General features: G+C 45.6%; 1 protein-coding gene across 3 annotated transcripts; it reads left to right on the top strand.

Annotated features, from left to right (window-relative positions):
• The first annotated feature begins 659 nt into the window (after positions 1-659).
• On the top strand, positions 660-19,596 carry MAPKAPK5 (MAPK activated protein kinase 5). Of its 3 annotated transcripts, none has more exons than XM_021544656.2 (14): positions 660-826; positions 3,512-3,585; positions 4,490-4,565; positions 5,379-5,476; positions 6,459-6,567; positions 8,382-8,471; positions 9,027-9,122; positions 10,147-10,227; positions 11,708-11,895; positions 13,769-13,889; positions 14,455-14,585; positions 15,167-15,282; positions 15,562-15,666; positions 16,619-19,596. In XM_021544656.2, exons 1-14 carry the CDS (start codon positions 791-793, stop codon positions 16,711-16,713), a joined length of 1,416 nt encoding a protein of 471 aa, XP_021400331.1. In that variant the 5' UTR covers positions 660-790; the 3' UTR covers positions 16,714-19,596. The 3 variants fall into 3 exon arrangements, with proteins under 3 accessions (XP_021400331.1, XP_021400329.1, XP_021400333.1); XM_021544654.2 differs by having other exon boundaries at positions 15,167-15,288; XM_021544658.2 differs by lacking the exons at positions 660-826; positions 5,379-5,476 and having other exon boundaries at positions 3,554-3,585; positions 15,167-15,288.
• The last annotated feature ends 1,237 nt before the right edge of the window (positions 19,597-20,833 follow it).

The raw sequence follows: 20,833 nt of genomic DNA, 5'->3' as shown, positions 1-20,833 counted from the left end.
CGGCCATGGTGGGGGTTCTGGGGAGGACGCTGCGTGTCCGGTCGGAGGGCACCGAGCGCCTTCTGCGGCTCCTTCTGCGGCTCCTTCTCTGGTTCTTTCCGTGGTTCCTTCTCGCCGCTTTCCCCTCACGGCCCCAAGAGCGCCCATCGCCCCTCAGGGGGGCGCGCGCGCCCCAGATATCGCGAGACTTCGAACAACCCTGCCTCTCACCAAGCAGGAGCGCCGAGTTCTCGCGAGACCTCGGGATGCGAAGGGCGGCAATCAAACCCCTAACCCCTCGTTCGGTCTCGCCCGCGGAGATCTCGCGATACTTCGATTTGTGTGTCTCTCTGCCCCCCCGCTCCCCTAGGGGCGGGCCAGAGTCCGCTCGGTGACTGCAACGTCATCACCGGGCGCCGCCCCTCCCGAAAGCCCGGCGGGGGCTTTTCCGCCGCTGTCGCGGTTTTAGAGCTGCCGCCCGCCGCCTGCGAACCGCTCCAGCGCCGTGGCGGCGCCTCCCAAAACGCCGCGGCGGGCGCGGGGCGGGCGCGGCGGTCCCGCTCCATCCTCCCGTGCGGCCCGCGGCGGCGGCAGCGCGGCGGCGGCGGCCCGCGGCGGCCGGCGGGGCTGCCCGCGATGTCCGGGTCCCGGGCGGCTCCTCCCGGTTGAGCGGCGGCTCCGCGCGGGCCCCGCGGGCTCCGGTACCCGCGGCCCGCCCGGCCGGGCATGAGGCGGAGCGGGAGCGGCGGCACAAAGGAGCCTGCGGGGCTGCGCCTCGCCTGACGCGGCCCCCGCCGCGCCCCGCGGGACGATGTCGCAGGATCGCGACATGGACAAGACGATCAAGGTTGGCGGGGGACGCCGGGCTGGGGTCGCCGCTGGTGTGGCGGATTTTGGGGTTTTTTGCCTCAGCAGAGGCCGCTGAGGGAGGCTCGGGGGGTTCGCTGGGGATCCCACAGACCGAGCGCCAAAAGGATGCGAAGTTTCTGCTCCGGCCAACAGAGGAATCGGTGCTCGTCGGCTACGGGTGGTGTAGTTCTCTTGTTAATTAGTGCGCTGGTGGTTAATGAGTCTCTCATTAGCCGTGTTATTAGTCTCTCCTACTCCTCCTCTGGGGCTCTGGCTGGTCCGGATCTGTCCCTGCTGGAATTCCCTTTTACTGATTTCAACTCAGACACGGAGCATTTTTGGGTTTTTCGGTTTCTTCTCTTGGGGGTTCTCCCCAATATCCTCGTGGCCCTTAAGTCTCCCATTCCTTTTGTCCAAATCCTTCTTCCCAAGCATTGTTGCCCTTTCCGAGCTCTATTGTCACTAAATCACAGAATTATCTGAGTTCATCAGAAGTTTCTCTGAGCTCCTCCTGAAAACCACAAATTCCTGGGACCCACTGAGATTTCTGCTCCTCCTGAAAACCACAAATTCCTGGGACCCACTGAGATTTCTGCTCCTCCTGAAAACCACAAATTCCTAGGACCCACTGAGATTTCTGCCCCTTCCTTCTAAACCCTTTAGAAACCCTCAGGGGTGGCCTCTTCCTGAATTTCCAGGGTATTTGGGAATTTTTTTTCCTTAATCAAGGCAATTCCACCACCAAGCAAATTGATTTTCCAGCACCTGGGCACCACTCAAAGCTTGCTGGCTGCTCTGTCCCACGGATTAAATATTCTTATTTATCAGGTTTGACAGCTACAAAATCAAACAGCAAAGAACAGCCTTCCTTAAAGAGAATTCCCCCACATTTCCCAGCAGCCAGAACCCTGTTTCTGACCCTGTTCCCTATTCCTGATTTTTGGGATGTCAGGCAGTTTTCCCGGAGTTCCTGCCACGAAAAAACCCCTCTGGATTTTGGGATTTGGCTGAGTTTTGTGTGTCTGGAGCTGAGCACGTGCAGGGTTCCTCTGTGCCCTACTGGGGAGGAGCTGGGGGATTCCTTTGGAATAAAGGGATGGGAATCAACATGATTTTGATAAATAATTTATTACATGTCAATCAATGTAATTTGGGATAAAGGGATGTCAACCAGTGTAATTTGGGATGAAGGGATGGGAATCAATGTAATGTGGGATAAAGGGATATCAATCAGTGTAATTTGGGATAAAGGGATGGAAATCAATGTAGTTTTGATAAATAATAATTTATTACGTGTCACTGTAATTTGGGATAAAGGGATGTAAATCAGTGTAATGTTGATACAGGGATGGGAATCAATGTGATTTTGATAAATAATAATTTGTTGCATGTCAATCAATGTAATTTGGGATAAAGGGATGTCAATCAGTGTAATTTGGGATAAAAGGATGGAAATCAGTGTAATTTTGATAAAGGGATGTCAATCACTGTAATTTTGATAAAGGGATGGGAATCAATGTGATTTTGATAGAGGGATATCAATCAATATAATTTGGGATAAAGGGATGGAAATCAATGTAGTTTTGGTAAATAATAATTTATTACATGTCACTGTAATTTGGGATAAAGGGATGTTGATCAGTGTAATTTGGGATAAAGGGATAGGAATCAATGTGATTTTGATAAAGAAATATCAATAAATGTAATTAGGGATAAAGGGATGGGAGTCAGTGTAGTTTCGAGAAATCATAATTTATTGCATGTCAATCAATGTAATTTGGGATAAAGGGATGGGAATCAGTGTAATTTGAAAATCAGTGTAATTTTGATAAAGGGATGGGAATCAATGTAATTTTGATAAAGGGTTATCAATCAATGTAATTTGGGATAAAGGGATGGGAATCAGTACAATTTTGATAAAGGGATATCAATCAATATATTTTGGAATAAAGGAATGTCAATCCATGTAATTTGGGATGAAGGGATGGGAATCAATGTATTTGGGAATTCTTTTTCCTTGTGTTGCTGTTGCAGCAGCTCCTTTGGCTGTGATTTATCCTGAGCTGAGGCAGGAATTTAATAAAGGAACAAAGGCCCAGCTCAGGGCATCAATCAAAGCTCTGAGCTGGATTTAAAGCCTGCCTTGGGATGTGGTTAAGCCTGAGAGCACCCAAGCTGTGGCCTAACAAAACCCAGCCCTATTTGGGTGGATTTGGACAAAAGGAGCCTGGTTCATGATCAGAAAAATCCGAAATTAAGCAAGCAGGGTTTAATTTACAGTGTGATGGTTCCAATGGTTTGAAACCTGTAATTTTAAGTTTTCTGTGACCAAAAAATGCATTTTATAGGTAGGAAGCTGGAATTGAGCCAGGGAGAGATGCCCTTGGTACACTTTGGGTATTAAAAGCACAAAATCACATTTACTGCTCTCAATAACCCTGTTTGGAAATTCCAGCTGCACAGAAACAATTTCAATCAGGTAAATCATGACATGAGCATTGATATTTGTTTAGATTTATGTTTAATTTTCCTCAGGAAAGCAAGCTCCTCAGCAGGTACTTTTGCACTCAGATCTGCTGAGCTGTTTTTTTTTTGTTTTGTTTTGTTTTTTTTTAAGCTGTATTAATTTTATTTATTCTGTATTTATTGACTGTTTTCCCTCCTGCTGCTCCTTCCTGAACAGGAAACCTCAATTTTAGAGGAATACAACATTAACTGGACTCAGAAGCTGGGAGCTGGGATCAGTGGGCCTGTTAGGTAAGGGAATACCCCAGCATTGTCCCTGCCCTGTGGAGGATTCAGTGAATATTTCACTAAATGTGATGATGGGATACATAAAAAATTAAAACCAGCAAATAACTCTGCCCCACATGGGTCATGCAGGAGGGGCTTTGTCTTTTTTGGGGGGAATTTGGGAAGGAAAACTTCTCCTCCCTTCCCTGTCCTGGTGTGTTCCCACAGCCAGGCAGGAGCAGGAGTTGGTTGTGGAATAATGACACCAGAAATTCCTCCTGAGCCCCCCTGCACTGCCCCTTCCCTGCTTTCCCAGTTGTTTTTCCAGCTTTTCCACTTTCATCCCAGCCCTGCTCCTCATGGATTTCTAACCCCTGGATGCTTTCTGGGAAGCAAAACACTTCTCCAGCAAAGCCTTTCCCTTCAGAAAATGGGAATTTGTGCTGGAAAACCCCTGTGCTGCTGTTCCTGGGTGCTCCCTTTGTCCTTTTTTCCCATCTTTTTTCTTCCTGTCTGGGATCTCCTCATCCTTTTTGTGTTGTTTCATTCAAACACCCATTTTGTGCTTTGTTCTTTTGGCTGTCTGTTCCAACATGGGCCCTTTCCTCAATTGTTAAATGGAGGGGGGAGTGGGGGGAAGAGAAAAAATTCAGCCAAAATGAGGATTTCCTTCCCAAACCACTTTATCTATTCTAAACACTTCATTTATTCCAACAGCACTGGGGGTGTTCAGGTGTGCTTTGGGTTATTTCCATCCAAAATCTCTCTTGAGGCTGAATTTAGGGTGAGAGCTGGGATGTGTCCCAGACTGGGGGGCATTCCTGGGAATTCCCACGTGGAGAGCAAACTCAGAGCTACAGATCAATTGTTTCAGGTGTCTTTTTTTAACCTCCTTGCTGACTGAATGATTTTGTTGCTGTAATACCAGAGTCTGCATGAAAAAATCCTCCCAAGAACGCTTTGCACTGAAAATCCTTCTCGATCGTCCAAAAGCTCGAAATGAGGTACAGTTCCTGCTTTTCTCTCCAGAAAACCTTCAATTATTGGATTTTTTTAAACATAAAAACCCCACCACCAAACCCCCATTTGCTGGCTGTGCTTCCAGAGATTTCTTTCTAATTAATTGAGCTGTATTTTAAAGCTGTTCTTCTCCCTGTAATGGAACAGAACCAGTTTGAGAGGGAATTTTGTTGCCATACGTCTCACTCTTGGATATCACTGCCCCAAGAATGCTTCAAGTTGTTCTGGAAATGGATTTTTCCATGTGCCAGGACCTAAAGCAGCTCCTGACACAGGTTGGGAATTCCTGAGGTGCCAGACTGTCAGCCTGTGGAATGATAGGCACTCCTCCAAGCTGTGGGGAATTTAAAGAAGGATCAATTGTCCTCGAGGTTTAGGCAACTTCCATTTCTTCTTACTGAGCAAATTCTCCTTTAAAATTCCCATAAAAATACCAAGAATTGGCTTGATTGAACAGCCCAGGGAGCTTTAAAGCGGGGGAAATCCCTGAATGTTGGGACAGGAGGTGATGTTCCAGCTCTTGTGAATGCTTAGCCATGAGAGAAGCCAGAAGATGGAATTGTAGGGTTCATTCATTCATTGTCACTTCCACTGAAGTGCTACGTTGCTACTTTAAAGCTGGTTCTGTCTTTAAATTCCTGTAAAGATCTCAAAGATTGAGCTTTTCCCAGAGCTCTGTGTGTGAATCCATAATCTGTCAGAGATTTGGGGGCCAGGCTGGGGTGTTTTTATCCCGAGCTCAGCAGGGCTCTGTGCCTGTCCCTGTGTGCAGTAACAGCTCTTCCCTTCTCTTCAAGGTACGTCTGCACATGATGTGTGCAACACATCCCAATATTGTTCAAATAATTGAAGTTTATGCTAACAGTGTGCAGTTCCCACATGAATCCAGCCCCAGGTAAGATTACATAGGGTGATTCATTCCCACCGCTTGTTTTCCATGTTTAGCCCAAGGTATAGTGGAGTTTGCTTTGTTTTGGTTTGGTTTTAATCACAAAATTATTATTTCAAGGGGGTCCCAGGTGTAATAATTATCCTGCAGACCAAGCAGCTCTTGTTTTTTGTTTTTTTTTTTCTGACTTTTGTGTATTTAAATTATTTTGCCTCCTTTACTCCCTGTTTTGAATGCATCTCCATTTTTTTAGGTTTTCCATTGATTCAGTCTGCATTGTGTGAAAGAGTTGTTTCTAAAAATATGAAATTCAGCCTTGAAAACTCTCAGTGCATTGTCCTGCTTAAAATGAACACAGGAAAACATGGAGCAGAGTGATTTTTTTTTTTTTTGGTGCATTATAACATTTGGATAAAAATATTGTCTTCTGATAGGATCTTAGTGGAGAAAATCATCAGAGCTGGGAGAATGAAAGAGCTGAGACCTGTCTTAGGCTCTGGTGTAGCTGATTTTGCTGTGTGGTGGGAACTGGGAGTTAATTGCTTGAGGATCTGGCAGCCCTGATCTCCACCTTCCTTTTTTTTATCCTTCATACTTATGGCAGTAAAGCTGTAAATTAAAATAATGGGGGATCCAGACTCAAAAGCATCCATGTGCTGTGTAATCCTTGAGGGCAGAGTTATCCCTTGGAGTGTCCACATGGCTTCCAGCTCCATCCAGGGTGGAGCTGGATGTATCCGTGTCCAGTTTGTTCCAGCTGGATGTGGGAGCCCATCAGGAGGAGCAAACTGGAAATTCCTGGCTGCCAGTTACTGGGAGCCAGAAAATCCTGAGGATTTTAGACTCAAAGGCAAAACGACAGCACCAAAATGGCCCCGAAAGCAGCGCAGAGAAAGCAGTGTTTGTGTGAAATATGCATTCTTAGCTTAGCAATTCTGTTCTTTTGGATGATTTTTTTAATGTAACAACATGAAATGCTTTTGAACAGGGCTCGGCTCCTAATTGTAATGGAGATGATGGAAGGGGGAGAGCTCTTCCACAGAATCAGCCAGCACCGGCACTTTACTGAGAAGCAAGCGAGCCAAGTAACAAAGCAGGCAAGTCACCCCCTGTCCCAGCAAATCCATCATGCTCTGGCTAAAGTAGGGACAATTCCTGGGGCTGGAAGGGTGGGGAAAAAGGATTGAATTAAAAGATTCCTCAGTTCTGATCCGATGATCATTGCCTGCTTTGTTATAAGTGACAATGCCAAAGCTTTACTAGGAATAAAGGATTGAAGGTGTGGGCTTGTTCTCTGGGGCTGCTGTGCTTAACATTGCTTTTCCACACCTGGTCTAGAGAAGACTTCAAGAGAATTTTGTCATTCTTCTTGTCCTAAAAGTGTTGCCTCCAGCAGGACTCCTGAGCTCTGGAACCTCCGTGACCCCCTTGGTATTTCTCTCCTCTGGGCCAGGGGTTTTCAGGCTGGGCTCTGGGCTTGGGCTGTGGAATTCCTGGAAGATACCAAGGAATGTGTCTGTTTGTTCTGATTTTGTGTCTGTTTGTTCCAATGTTGTTTTTCCTTTACCCTTTCTCTCCCAGCTCACTCCTGAGTGCTGTATTTTATAATCTCCATGGTGGTTTCTGCAGGGGGTTTTGGTGTCCATCAGGTTTTTTGTTGCTGGTGGGACTCTCAGAAGAATCTCTGTGGAATTCAGTGCTGGGATCCCCAGTTCCCCTCAGCTGGAGAGAAAATGTTTGAACCTGGGGCAAAAAATCTGTGTTACTTTTGTGCTTTGACTTGATTCTAATGAAATGCTAATTGTGCTTGTAATTTTTGGTCTCATCCAACAAAGAAATGAGGTGGAAGTATAGAATTATTCTTGACAGTTTGTTTGACGTCCTTTGGGCTGTTCGATTCTGACATGGTGGGGAAAACTTTCAAACTTGACCAGAAGTCAAGACTTTGGTCTGAATTCTTTGTGTACACTTGGGTTATTCATGTCTCAAGTAACTCTTCAATTTAATGTTCATAGAAATGAAGTTTGAAATGTGAAAATCTCTCTAAAAGTCTTTTCTCTGGTGGTTCTTCATCCTTGTCTTATACCCAGGAATGGTTAAAGCTTTTCAGAGCACTGCCTCATTTTCTCTGGGAATGCGTTTGTATTTATTGCTGAGCTAAATGAGCAGTGAGGTTCTCTTATGACAGTAATTTGGAGGGTTTTAAGGACTCTAAACTTGGGCAGGATCCTACAGAATCCAGCAGGGATACTTCCAAATAAGGGTTGTGAGGCTGTGCCTCACTTCTGTCTCAGGAATGCTGTTTAAATATTTATACTTGGCTTTTCTTTAAATGAATTGCACTTGGAAATGTGCAGTCCCTGGAGCTTTTCCTGCCTGGATTGCAGGTTCCTAAAGCATCCTTGAAACAATCCAGGAATGCATTTCTTTGGGATATCCACAGAATGATTAAAGTGCAGGCAGTACCATCCAAAATTAAATAAAACTGCCTCCAGGCAGGAACAAGTGCAGTGAATGATTCCCTGGAATCCTGAAGCAAAAACTCACTGCTGGGAGTGTCCAGCAGGGTGGAACTGCTGGGCAGGGGCAGCACCCTGGAGCCCTGGCACAGCAGGAAAGGGGCACTGGCACCACCTGCTTCACTTTGGGGAGGCTCTCAATGCCTTGAGTTCCCAAACTGAGGAGGTTGGGAAGCCCAAGCCAGCCTGGCTTTTGCTTTCTGTGGAATTCATGTCCCAGCTGTCACTTCACTGCATCACTGCAGCAGGATCAGGCTTGTCCTAAAGGAGAACTCTACCCAAGTGGAGTGAAAATGTTTGGGTTTGGAAATGTCCTTTGTAAAGCTGAAATAAATGTCCAGGCTGCAGGAGGAGGTCGGTGATTGTAGCTGATTTATTGTGCCCTTTTCCAGATAGCTTTGGCTTTGCAGCATTGCCACTCACTAAACATTGCACACAGAGACCTCAAGCCTGAGAATCTCCTCTTCAAGGATAACTCTCTGGTAAGATGAACATTTGAAATTCTTTTGCTGCTGAATTCTTTGAAGTGGCTCATGGGTGACTTTCAGAGTAGTGATAAAAGGACATGAATGTTTGGTATCAAAATTGAATTGAATGGTGCTTTTCCATCCCCTGATCTCCTTGCAGGGCAGTGAGTCCCTGCTGCTCCTGTTAAACAGGAGTCAGGTTCTCCACCTGAACACAGGACCCAGCTTTGCCCCCTCATCAGGATGTTCTGATCCTCTGCCTAGAGGTGCTTTGATAGATCCAAACAATTCTTTGTCTCTCCTGCTCACAACCAGCCTGGATATGAAGATATGCCCCTACAAGGGGCTCAGAGCTTTCCCAATCCCTGAGGGGGCTGTTCCTGGCCCAGAGCACCAGAAAAGCAAAACCTTTGTTTGGAAAGGTCACTTTGTGACCTGGTGGAGTGTGAGGGTATAAATACAATGAGGAGAACGTTTGGAAAAGGTGAGATGAGGGCAGGGGGAAAATTATGTGTTAAAAAAGCTGATTTAATGAGATTTGTCTAATAAAGCCTCTTCTCCTTATTTTAGGATGCACCTGTTAAATTGTGTGACTTTGGGTTTGCCAAAGTAGACCAAGGTGACTTGATGACACCCCAGTTCACTCCCTATTATGTAGCACCTCAGGTATGAACCAGTTCCTGCTCTGGGCTGAAGTGGGATCATTTATTGCCTGAGCCTCCATACCCACATCATTTGAACCCCCTTTGCTGCCCTGGGAAGGGCTCTGAGTGCAGGAATCTTGCAGGAATCCCTCCACTCTGGAGCTGGAGTGCCACAGGGATCTGTTGATAAGGCAGATTTCCCACTCTGCTCAGCCCTGATGATGGCAGTTGGCCTTTAGCTGTATTAAAGCAGCTGCTTTGGAGAAATCCCTGCTTTGCCACCCTTCCTCCAGCTCAAGCTCATTCAGGATTTCATTAAAAAGGACTTGGCTGCAACAAAAAGCTTCTGAAAAGGTGGTTGCTCACAAAGGGCAGTGGCAGAGGGTTGGTACCTGGGCACCTTGGCCTGGCCCCTCTGTCTTTAAAGACAATCTATAATTACACACAGGCTGCTCTTTGTAGTGCTGCTTTCCCCCACCTCTCCTGTCCTTTGTGTTGGAGTCCTGGAGAAAATGAAAAGCAGCTGCAGATGGAGATTTAATTGCAGTGCTGGGCTGCCTTTAATCACTGGGAAGGGCAGTTCAGACAACGAACATGCCCTGAAAATTCATAAAATTCCTCAGCTGGAGCCTGCTGGGGCTCCCTGGAACCCAAACCCACAGACTGGATCAGGAAAGGACACATTTGATAGGATTTGTTCTGGGAGGGCAAAAAGGGACAGCTCTGGAGCTTGGGTTACCCTTCAAAAACTCTTTAGGTTCTGGTTCCAAGCATGGAGGGGTTGGAGGTTTTGAGCAACTGCTTTAATTCAGGCAGAACTGGAGATTTTGTGCCCTGAAATATTGTATATTTTAGTATTTTCCCATGGTGAAAGCTCCAGTCTTTCTTAGGGAGAAAAACTGGAGTTTGGTAGTCTTCAGTAGCTGGAATAAGTTTCCTGAATGGAAAGTCATCAGAAATCTTTGGCATAGGCTTTGCTGGTTGTGTTGCCTGTTCATTAGATGGATCTTTCTTTGTTTGTCTGTTTTTATTTCCCTTCCCACCAGGTATTGGAGGCACAAAGAAGACATCAGAAAGAAAAATCTGGTATTATCCCCACCTCTCCAACCCCTTACACTTACAACAAGGTGAGCTGGAAAACCTCTTTAAAAGTCTTCCCCACCCCACTGGTGCTTCTGATAGAGATAATAAAATGCACATTTAGTGCAAACCTAATTAATGATCCTCTAATAAAGGGGGGGATAAATATGCAAAAGCTTTTAAGGAGCACTAAATATGAACAATATTTTGGAGAGTAGAATGACTCTGCTGGAGTGAGGCCATGAGGGAATCTCTTTCCTGCTACCAGAGTTTCTGGATGTGCAGAGCATTCCTTGCTCAGGCAGCTGTGCCAGAAACTGCTCTCTACCTGGATCTTCTGGAAAACAACCAAGAATTTATTGTGTAGCTGCTGGAATCTTGGCAAAATCGTTTCAGGAAATGGCCTGAAAGGTCATAATCTTTTTTGGGCATTCCAAAACGTTTTCCTCCTCATCACTGTCTCCTGCTGGCTGAGCAGTGCTTGAACCACTGAGTGTTCAGGGTGTGTCAATTTTAATTCAAGTTATCTGCTTTGTGATCCGAATGTAAGGATGTGCCCTGATTGCAGCTCTAGGGATGGTTGTTTATTTCACTGCATGCCTGAGCAGGTATTTGATGTGCAGTGTTAGCATTTTGTAGCCTCACAGAGAGTGTTAAAGAAAATGTTAATTAGTCTGCATCACAAATCTGCCTTCCTCAGGGCTCTGACTGCCTCTCCATCCTGGAGAGACAGGTTGGTGATTGAGGCAGACAATTCTGCTTCTGAACTCCTTAGAATGTGCCAATGGTGTTTCCACATGGAGTTTCTTCTTCCCTCTCTTGTCCCTTAATTTGGGATTCTGCTTCTGAACTCCTTAGAATGTACCAATGGTGTTTCCACCTGGAGTTGTTTCTTCTCTCTCTTGTCCCTTGATTTGGGATTTCCAAGGTGGGAGTGATTTTCTTTCCCTGTTTCATGTGAAGAATTGCTGTGTGCAGCCCCGGTGGCACTGGGTGAAAAGGCTGCAGAGGGAAGGGCCTTGTCCCCAGGTGTGATTCTGCAAAAGCAGCACCTGGTGCTCACCTGGCTGCCCAGAATGGACACTGAGAGCTTCCAGGTGCTCTGTCCTTCCATGGCAGTCCTGCTCCTGGCTCCTTCCTGTCCCTGGCTGCCACCAAGACAGTTCTGATTTCACATCCCTGCTGGTGCCCTTGTTGGATGGTTGTTCTGTTTTCAGTCTCCCATTATAAACAACTGGATTCCTTCATGGGATTAGGGGTAGGATTGAGGTATCCCGAGAGATGCAATAAACCTCTCACACCTCTGCAGCCCTGGCTGTTCCCAGACAATTCCCAACCACCTGGAAGTTGTTCAGCTTGGAGCAGGGCACTGCCTTGTCACAGCAGCCAGATTTATCCACGAAGGTGGATCTGGAGGAGGAGCTGAGCTGGTTCTGTTCCCCCAGGGAATCGCACAGAACTTTTATCAGAACTCCCCCACTATTTGCTGCAAACTTCTCCCCAAAGTGACCCTTTTCTTGCTTGCAGAGCTGTGACCTGTGGTCCTTGGGGGTCATTATCTACGTGATGCTGTGTGGGTACCCCCCTTTTTACTCCAAGCACCACAGCCGGACGATTCCCAAGGACATGAGGAAAAAGATCATGACAGGAAGCTTCGAGTTCCCAGAGGAAGAGTGGAGCCAGATCTCAGAAATGGCAAAAGACATTGTCAGAAAGTGAGTCCCTGCAGGAAACTCTGGTGTTGCTCTGTGCTTGTGTTGAGGAATTTGAATGTTTCCATGTTAAGGAAGTGGAAAAGCACCTGGAAATGCCTTATCCCAGCAGTGAGGATTGTCTGCAGCTCATCCAGCTGACAAATTCTCTGTTACATTCAGCATAAACCAAGTCTGCAAAATGTTTTTCTTTCCCTGCCCAAGTGTTTAATGTTGATGTCTCTTTTGTTGGGGTGAATTGTGTATTGAGTCTTTAAGGGGAGTGGGAACACTGAAGGGTTTCAGATAACACAAACTGGCGTGGATTTCCTGGGATAACATTTGAATTCCTGTGAAAATCAAGTGCCTTTAATGGGATGTGGTAAATCTGTCCCCTAAATCCCTGTGCACATCATACACAGCCTAAAAAGAATCAGGCAGGAGGATGGAAAGGGAGATCAAGATCTGTCATGAGATGCCAGACTCAGATAAGGTTTTGCATGGATGTTTTATTCCAAATGCTAATGGAGTCTGTTTTCCATGCAGGGCACATCCCTCAGCAGGGAGTGTTTCAAAGACTTGGTCTGTTTGGGAGCAAGAGCGTGGCACTGATTAGGGCTTGACCTCACTTATTTTTGAAAAAGTGACAGGGACTTACTGCCTTTGCATGACCACAGGAACTGAGAGAATAAAAGCAATATAAATAGGGGGAAAAAAATCACTTGGGGAAGTAATTTAAAAGTGTCATTGGCTCCTGAGATGTACTGTAAATTCTCCAAGGATTCACATTGTTTGGAGAGGATGCTGGGACCTTTTTAGAGCTGTGCAGGAGAACCCCCAACCTTTTACCAAATTAACTTTCCTTTAAACCATGGTCAGCTCTTTATTCTCACACAGAAACTCCACAGGCAAAAGGTTTCATTGTCTTTTAGAATTCCCATGAAACTCAGCTCTCAGGATGTTGTCACATGGATCCAGGCTGATTTCTGACCTCAAGCTTGATGAGGGTTTAATAATGGGTTAGGATTTGGAAAATGCATGGAAAAGGAATGCACGTGTCTGGTATCAAAAGTGAGCTTAACCCGGTTGGCAACAAGTGGGATTTGTGCTCTCCCCCGTGGTGCTGCTGACATTTTGTACAAGTTATTTCCACTTTCTTGGTACATTAAACACTTGTGCTCTGCAGCCAAGAAGCTGATCTGGAGTTCTCTAAGGAAGTGTGACAACCTCATGGAGTCATTCCCATTTTCATTCAGACTTTGGGGTAACTTGTCAGCACTCGTTGGGAAATCTTGCTTTGTTATTTAGTTGTGCTCATCATGAGAACACAAATTTATCTGCAAATCCTCTTTCCAGGGTTTCATGCTAGGAAAAAAAAATTGATTTCATGGAGTTTTCAGCAATCTTGGAATAAAGTTGGAGGAGCTGGAACCAAAGTGTTCATTACTTGAGGACTATTCAGGGGGGAGAAAAGCTGAGGAGTAGTATGGTGGGAGCAGTGAATCCCACAAAGTTTCCATGCCCAGAGTCCTTGGAATGAGTGTGACCTGTTCTGGGGATGAGCTGTGGGAGTGCATTTCCAGAGAGTGCCAGCCTGGATAATTTCCAGTTCCTCTGGAAGGTGATTTCCCATCTGGGAGCAGCAGCTGTGGAATTCAGCAGCACAGGAGTATCCCAGGAATGCCTTTAGCACCTTCCTTTGCCCTGAGTGCTGGATTGCCCTGGATGAGCTGTGACAGCATTAAACCACAGAGAGGTCAGGGAGCTAGGACAGATTTTGGGCTCATTTTGGGGCAGTTTGGAGCTCTTGGAAAAGCTGCTTTTTTGGCCTTTAACATACTTAAAAGCTCTGTAAATCAACAAACCCCTTCTTAGGGATTTATTCTTTCCTCCCCAGGCTGCTGAAGGTCAAACCTGAGGAACGTCTGACCATTGAGGGGGTGTTGGACCATCCCTGGCTCAACTCCACAGAAGCCCTGGACAACATCTTGCCCTCTGCCCAGCTGATGATGGACAAGGTCTGAGCAGCAGTTATTTGGTCAGGAATGTTGCACAGGAGCAGGAGAGCTCTGGGATGGGTGAAAGGCATTTTTGACGTGGGGTTATGCAGATAAGGAGCTTCTCTTCTGCTTTAGGAGAGCCTGAGGTTGTAGGGAGAAAATGGAAACAGAAATGGAAATGGGAATAAGATGTGAAATTTGGGCTTGAAGGAGATGCTCCCAGATTGGTGTAATGAGCAGCCACCTGCTGATGGTAGAAAGCAGAGCCTGAGGGATCTTCCATAGGTCTTTCCTCTTTTTGCCATGTTTTATCCCCACTACAGCAATGACCTCACTAATAATTTCTGCTCAAAGAGGATTTCAGTCAATCTTGTGAACATGAGAAGGAGATGATCCTTTATCCTGTTTCCCCCAGGGATATTTTGTGACTGATTTTAGTTCTTAACATACCTTGCTTCACGCAAACCTGATTTTTCTTGCACATCTCCATAATAAATTGGATTTTGGTTCCTTTTTTTTTTTCTTGGCCATGGCAAACACTGTCCATGTGTTGTTGCACCAAGTGCCCCTTTTGTCTTTCCAGGCCATGGTGGCAGGGATCCAACAGGCTCATGCAGAACAACTTGCAAACATGAGAATCCAAGACCTCAAAGTGAGCCTGAAACCCCTTCACTCCGTGAACAACCCGATCCTGCGCAAGCGGAAACTCCTGGGGTAACTCCAAAGCTGGGGTTGGAAGGACAACGTGGAGCCAGCTGGGATGGCTGGGAAATGGCTTTGGGAATGGCACAGGCCCAGCTGTGATGGTTTAACACACTTCTGGTGTTGCTCAGACAAGTAATAGTGGCACAGTGTGGTTTTTCTGCCAAGATGTGCCAGTGAGGGCAGGAAGGAGGCTGGACACTGTTCCTGCATTGAACAGATTCCTTATGGGATGATGGGTCACATGTAAGATAAGGCAGGCAGAAAAAGAATTATAAGATTTTTTTTCTCATCCTGACATTTAGTTACTGAAGCAGTCAGGTAACCTCTCTTTGTCTTTGTTTCAATTAATCTGAAAAATAGACTCATACATTGTAGGATTACCCTTATTTGAAGTAATTTAAAGGAATATTCCTTTTTCTCCATACTTAAAATTATCTCATAATATAGGACAAGAATTATAATTAATGCTGAACCCATCTCCCAATTTCCCAGAGAGGGAAGGAGCTGTGTTAGACTGGAGCAGTTACACAACAAGTAATGAGCTTGTGCCGCACCCAAATTCTAATTATTTCCCTCTTTTTCTTGTGCAGCACCAAGCCAAAGGATGGTGTTTACATCCATGACCCTGAGAATGGAAGCAATGATTCCAACGTGGCTCTGGAGAAGCTGAGAGATGTGATTGCTCAGTGCATTCTACCACAGGCTGGTAAAGGTTGCTGCTTTTAAGAACCTTTTATTCCTAAACATGCAAGACCCTGACTGTGGGTCTGTCTGTGCCAGTGGTGAGGAAGGAAGAAAACTGGGCAGCCTCTGAGCTGGGATTTGGATTTATGTGGAATTTTAGTGACATGCAGAACTGTTAAAACAGGAATATATGGTTTAAAAGCCATTTCCTGGTTTGTGTGTGGTCAGCAGGAATAACTGCCCAGTTTGCTGAGTGAGGCATGAGTCCAAACCTCCTGTGTCTCTCTGTTGTCCCAAACAGGAGAGAATGAAGATGAGAAGCTGAATGAAGTGATGCAGGAGGCCTGGAAATACAACAGGGAGTGCAAATTGCTGCGAGACACCCTGCAGAGCTTCAGCTGGAATGGTGAGAATTCCTGCTCTCCCACAGGGAATGTGAAAAAGTGGGAAGAACAGACCTCTTGCTATGGAAATAACCCCAAATTGATTGGATTTGGGCTGATTTAGGTTTTGCCACTGTTCTATCGTTTCTGCCAGAACTGGTGCTCCCAAAATGGGGGTGAAAATGTTACTTTGAAATTTCTATTTGAGGGTCAGGGTTGAGTTTTCAGAGGCACCAGGAATGTAACAGCACAAATGGATGATGGTAGAAAAGGGGGATTTTAAACTGCCAGAGGGCAGGAATAGATGGGATATATGCAAAAAACCCTTCCCTGTGAGGCTGGGGAGACCCTGGACAGGTTGCCCAGAGAAGCTGTGGCTGCCCCTGGATCCCTGGAAGTGTCTCCAAGGAGAGGTTGGACAGGGCTTGGAACAACCTGGGATAGTGGAAGGTGTCCCTGCCCAGATGACCTTTAAGGTCCTTTCCAACCATGCCAAGATTCTCCAATCCTTTTAGGAACCTCTTCAGCTGTGTTGAGCTGCTTTCCATCCAGCTGTTTATTCCCTCTTTCTGCTGGAGGCTGCTCCCCCCTTTCAGCACAGCAGCTCTGCAGCTCAGCTTGGGGGGAAGCAGAATGAAAGCAGGACAGACACCTTGGCAATGCTCAGGTGGCTCCTGGACAGAAGAAGCTGCAGAGATGTCAGCCCCCAGGTGCAGGTGCTGATGGATGAAAGGGACCAGGAGCATCAGTCAGCTTCACAAGGGCTTGATCCTGCTTCCTCCTCTGTTCTATGTGCTTGGCTTTCATTGAGATCTTTAATTGCTCCATTTTCCCAACAGAACTATGGTCTGTAAGTTCTTTTGGATCCTGTGCTGCTGTTGTCCTAAGTCTGTGTGAAGCATTGTTTAATTCCAGCTGGGATTGCTTTCCTCCTTGTGCCCAGCTCCAGCTGATTCCCTGTTTTTTCCCTTCCAGGTAGAGGATTCACAGACAAAGTGGATCGACTAAAACTGGCAGAAATTGTCAAACAAGTGATTGAAGAGCAAACAAACTCCCATGACTCTCAATAGCTGGAGCTTCTTAATCTTATTTTTTTTACCATTTAAGATTTATTCTTTAACTGTAAAAAGTATTTTTATGTAAATTAATAAATCATAATTATTTCATGAAATTTCCATACTGCTTGAAAATGCTGTATAGTTGTAGATACAAAAAAAAAATCATTGGTACTGTAATATTTTTTTAAAACTCAGTTCCTCGAGGTATATATGATCACTTATGTACTGTTAATCATGAGCCCCAAAAATGGGGTGGATTTTATTGTTAAAAACCATTCTTTTTCTTAATAACCAGTTGCAGAAGCTGCCTTTCACCTGCCACATCCAGCCCCTGCAGTGACTGTATGCGAAGGAGAGCCACAGTTTCTCAAGCCCCTGCTCAGTGAGTACTTGAAGCAAGTGCTGTGAAATGCAAATTCACAGCTCCTTTTGGCACCTAAATTCCAGATCTTTAGGTAGAGAAAAATCAATTAAATACCTTTCAGTTTGGCTTGGTGCCTGGCCCAGGCACCTGAGGCCATGTGCTTGCTGAAATTTTCAGTTCTGAGCAGTGACTCTTTTTTTTGTCATCTTCCCCATCTCCCTCAGGAGAAGCCCTCTTTAAGGCTTAACCTCTTCTCTTTCTTTCTCCTCATCTTCCTCAGAGCTTTTTTCAGGCTGAATCAGCCATTCAGCACAAAACTCTTCTTTTTCTCACCTTGTCCAACAGCAGAACAGAAGAATGTTCAAGTCCTTATGCACAAGTTCTTTTAATTTCCATGGTGGGATCTTCTATGGACTGAGACCAGCCTGGGCTTTGTTTGTTTGGGATCCACCCCCATATTCCCATTGTTTCCTTCCTAGAAGATCCAAGGCTTGGGTTCTGACTTGTCCTCTTGTTTGGCAGGCTCCCAGTGCTCTGGGGAACCCCTGGGATTTGTCTCTGGAGCCCAAATTCCCATCTCTGATGCCTTCGAGCTCCTTCTTGGGGGAGCCACAACTGCAGGGCTGTTCCCTGCTCCCCAGGGCAGGTTCTTACTCTAGTCTGGAACATTGGCTCCAAAAGCTGCTTTTTTAAATCCTGATAAAGCAAACCAATGGCAAGAATCTGTACATAGTTCTAGTTTTCTACCTTTTCTGCTTCTCTTTCTTTCGAGATCGGGCGGAGGCTTTTTATAGAGCTATTTTGGTACCAAATCCGTGCAGACATCGGGTGAGTTTGGTCTGCAGACTGAAGTGCCAACCCAGGGCCATCAGTGACCACTCCTTGAACGTTGTTGTCTTTCACAGCTCATCTGTTTTTGGGTTTACATTGACAAACCTGAGCCATGAATCTCCCAATTCTCTCCTACAAAAGTCCAGCCTTGTTCTTTTTTTGTCTCTTTTCTATACCAAAATTTTCTTGCAGCTTTAGCTGGATGGCAAAGCAGTGTCTGATTCTTTCTATACAATTTTCTAAACAGTGGCTTGTTTTTTCTACATGAAGGAGATGCTTTGTTTTCTGTTCTGTCAGCTTTCCTTAATCCTGTGGACAGTTTTCCAATGCCTAATTTGTTGTAGGGTAAGAACAGTCCCTGTTTATCCCTCTGATGGTAGCAGGGAGTGTTTGTGTGAGCTGGAATTGTACCTCTGACACTACCTGGAATATTTGTGCACTGTCCTGTTGATGAAAACTGAAGAGAATTAGCAAAAATTGAGAGTTTTTTGTCATTTTTTTGGCTGGACCACCAAGCCCTGTTACGTGCATTTCTGTCCTTCCTCTAATTCTAGGTCATGTCTTGAAAGGGTTTCATTTTGAAGTTGAAATCCATGTCTTTCTGGGGAATTGAAACTTTCAAATGTGGCAGATAGAGATGGAAACAAGGAAATTACCTTTTTTTGAACGGCAGAGCAAAAAATCCCCTCCAAAAGCTCTTTGTGACTCTGCCCTCCCAGGAGGGAAATCCTCAGGCAGATTTTTGGGAGCCAGAATTTGTTGGAAGTGCAGTAAGGGGGGAAAGGTGAGATCTGATGTGTGCTAGAGGATTCCTCCTTTTCTTCATCCAAGAGCTGCTGATCCTGAGATGGGAACATTCGTACAAATTTCCAAGGGCTTTTGCTACAAGGAACTGCTTTTGATGGATTTAATCTACATTTTCTTCTCTGTGATAAATGAGATCTGAAGCAGAGGGAGGAGGGACAGATTAAGAAAACACAATTTGAAGACTCAAGGTCAAATGGTTTTGTTTCTATGGGAAAGGTGATTTTTTTACTCTTGGAAAAGTTCTGTTTTACGTTTCAAAGTTCAATAACTTTAATGGGTTAATTTACAAGTTTGAAAGTAACATTTGACTTTCTCCTTCCTGTGTTTAGTTCATTTTTCAGTTGAAGCAAATGCAAGACACCTTGTCTTGATTCTCTAAGGCTTGACTTGGTAATAAATCTACTGATCCTTTATAGCAGACTGTGAATATTGTAAATATCTTGAGCTGGAAGTGTGGGATCAAAGAAAAATTTCTTTGTAAAAACACTAAAAATATGTGGGAAAGCTCTGGAGGTTGTTGGGTTTGGTTTTTTTTTTTTTTTAGAATTTTATTTAAGTGAAGAAAAATCTCTGAAATCATTTGACCTTTTCAAAATTTTCTGTATAACTGGCTTCTCCTGTGACTTGATTATTTGAAGATTTTCTATATATATTAAAATTAGGAGAACCTGATTAGTGAAAGAGATTTTGATTGGAAATAGCAACATGTCAAAGTTTTGCTGTCATTACTTCTGGATTTTCTTTTGGAAATCTGTCTGACCCCATGTTTAACTCCTGTGTGTTAAAATGTTCTCATTTCTCTTTCTCAGTGTTCCACGTTAGTTCCTTTTGGATCAGTATTACATTGTAAATATTACCCATCATGTATATAAATGATTTTACTAAACCCAAAAGTTCCTGGCTGCTTTTGTTTGGTCCCCAAATCCCTGTAGGAGAGAGGGAAGGAGCAGGAGGGAACAGCAGCAGGCTTCTCTTGCCACCCTGCATTTCCCTGGAAGTGTCCAGAAGGTGTGGATGCAGCACTTGGGGGTGTGGTTAGTGGTGAGCACAGTGGTGCTGGGTTCATTTCTGGATTTGATGGTCTTAGAGGGCTTTTCCAGCCTTAGAGATTCCATTATTCTGCCACCCCCATCCCACCTCCCTTATCCATGGGAATAAGCACTTGAAGGAGGATTTGAACTGACAGGAGAGGCTGGATAAATCCCTAGGAAATCCTGGGCTCTGCTTGGCAACATAACCCAAAATTGCCTTTTTTAAGCCCAGTTTTCCATCAGATGGCAGCAACACCTGCCCAGTGCTCCCAGTTAACCCCTGAGGGCTGTGGGGTTGGACTGGGCAGTCAGGGAAGGGAGGGATGAGTCCTTCTGCCTTCAGGGACTCTGCAAATAGGACCCAGTTCCTCTGAGCTGATGATCCCTGCAGCTGGTTGAGGTGGGAGCCCGGCTGGGGGACACTGGGTGGTGAGAAGTGGATCTGCCTTTGTTGCTGATGGCCCTGTGCTTTTGCAGGCAGCAAGGAGTGATTTCCCTCACCCCTCTGGACACACAGCCTCAGGGTGGCACTTGGACCCTTCCTGCCTCTGGAAATGGTTTTGTTGTCCTCCAGCAGGGCTTGACTTGGTGACAGGAACCAGACACACCCTTGGCCCGGGAGCATTTCAGGACACAAGATGGGGCAGTTGTGACAGCTCAGACTCCTTCCTTGTAAGAGAATTTCCCTCTACTTGGTGCCTTAGGGGAGTTCAGAGTGGGTTGGGTGGTGAGTGACCCTCAGGGCATCCAGACTTGGAAAGGGACTGGGAGTACTTAGAGCAGCCAACCCAGATGGAGTGCCCATGGAATGGCTCTTTCCAGCAAGAAAATTCCCCCTCAAACAAACACTGAGGGACTGCTGAGCTGTCTGAGGAGCCCTGGGAACGTGTCAGCACCCACTGCCAGCTCTGATGCTCCATTAGCAATCCAATCATTGTTTCCTGGGTAATCTTCCATCACTTAGAAAGCCTTAATCCCCTTTTAAACAAATTGCACTGGCTCCACAAACGGGGTCAGTCCCAGGAGTGTGCAGGAGGCTCTCAGGGATGAGATTGGGTGTGTTTCATGCCCTGCCAGTGCCAGGGCTCAAATCCCATCC

Source organism: Lonchura striata, chromosome 18 (assembly GCF_046129695.1).
Source record: "Lonchura striata isolate bLonStr1 chromosome 18, bLonStr1.mat, whole genome shotgun sequence".
Lineage (NCBI taxonomy): Eukaryota > Metazoa > Chordata > Aves > Passeriformes > Estrildidae > Lonchura > Lonchura striata.
This window is presented reverse-complemented; position numbering and strand designations above follow the sequence as displayed.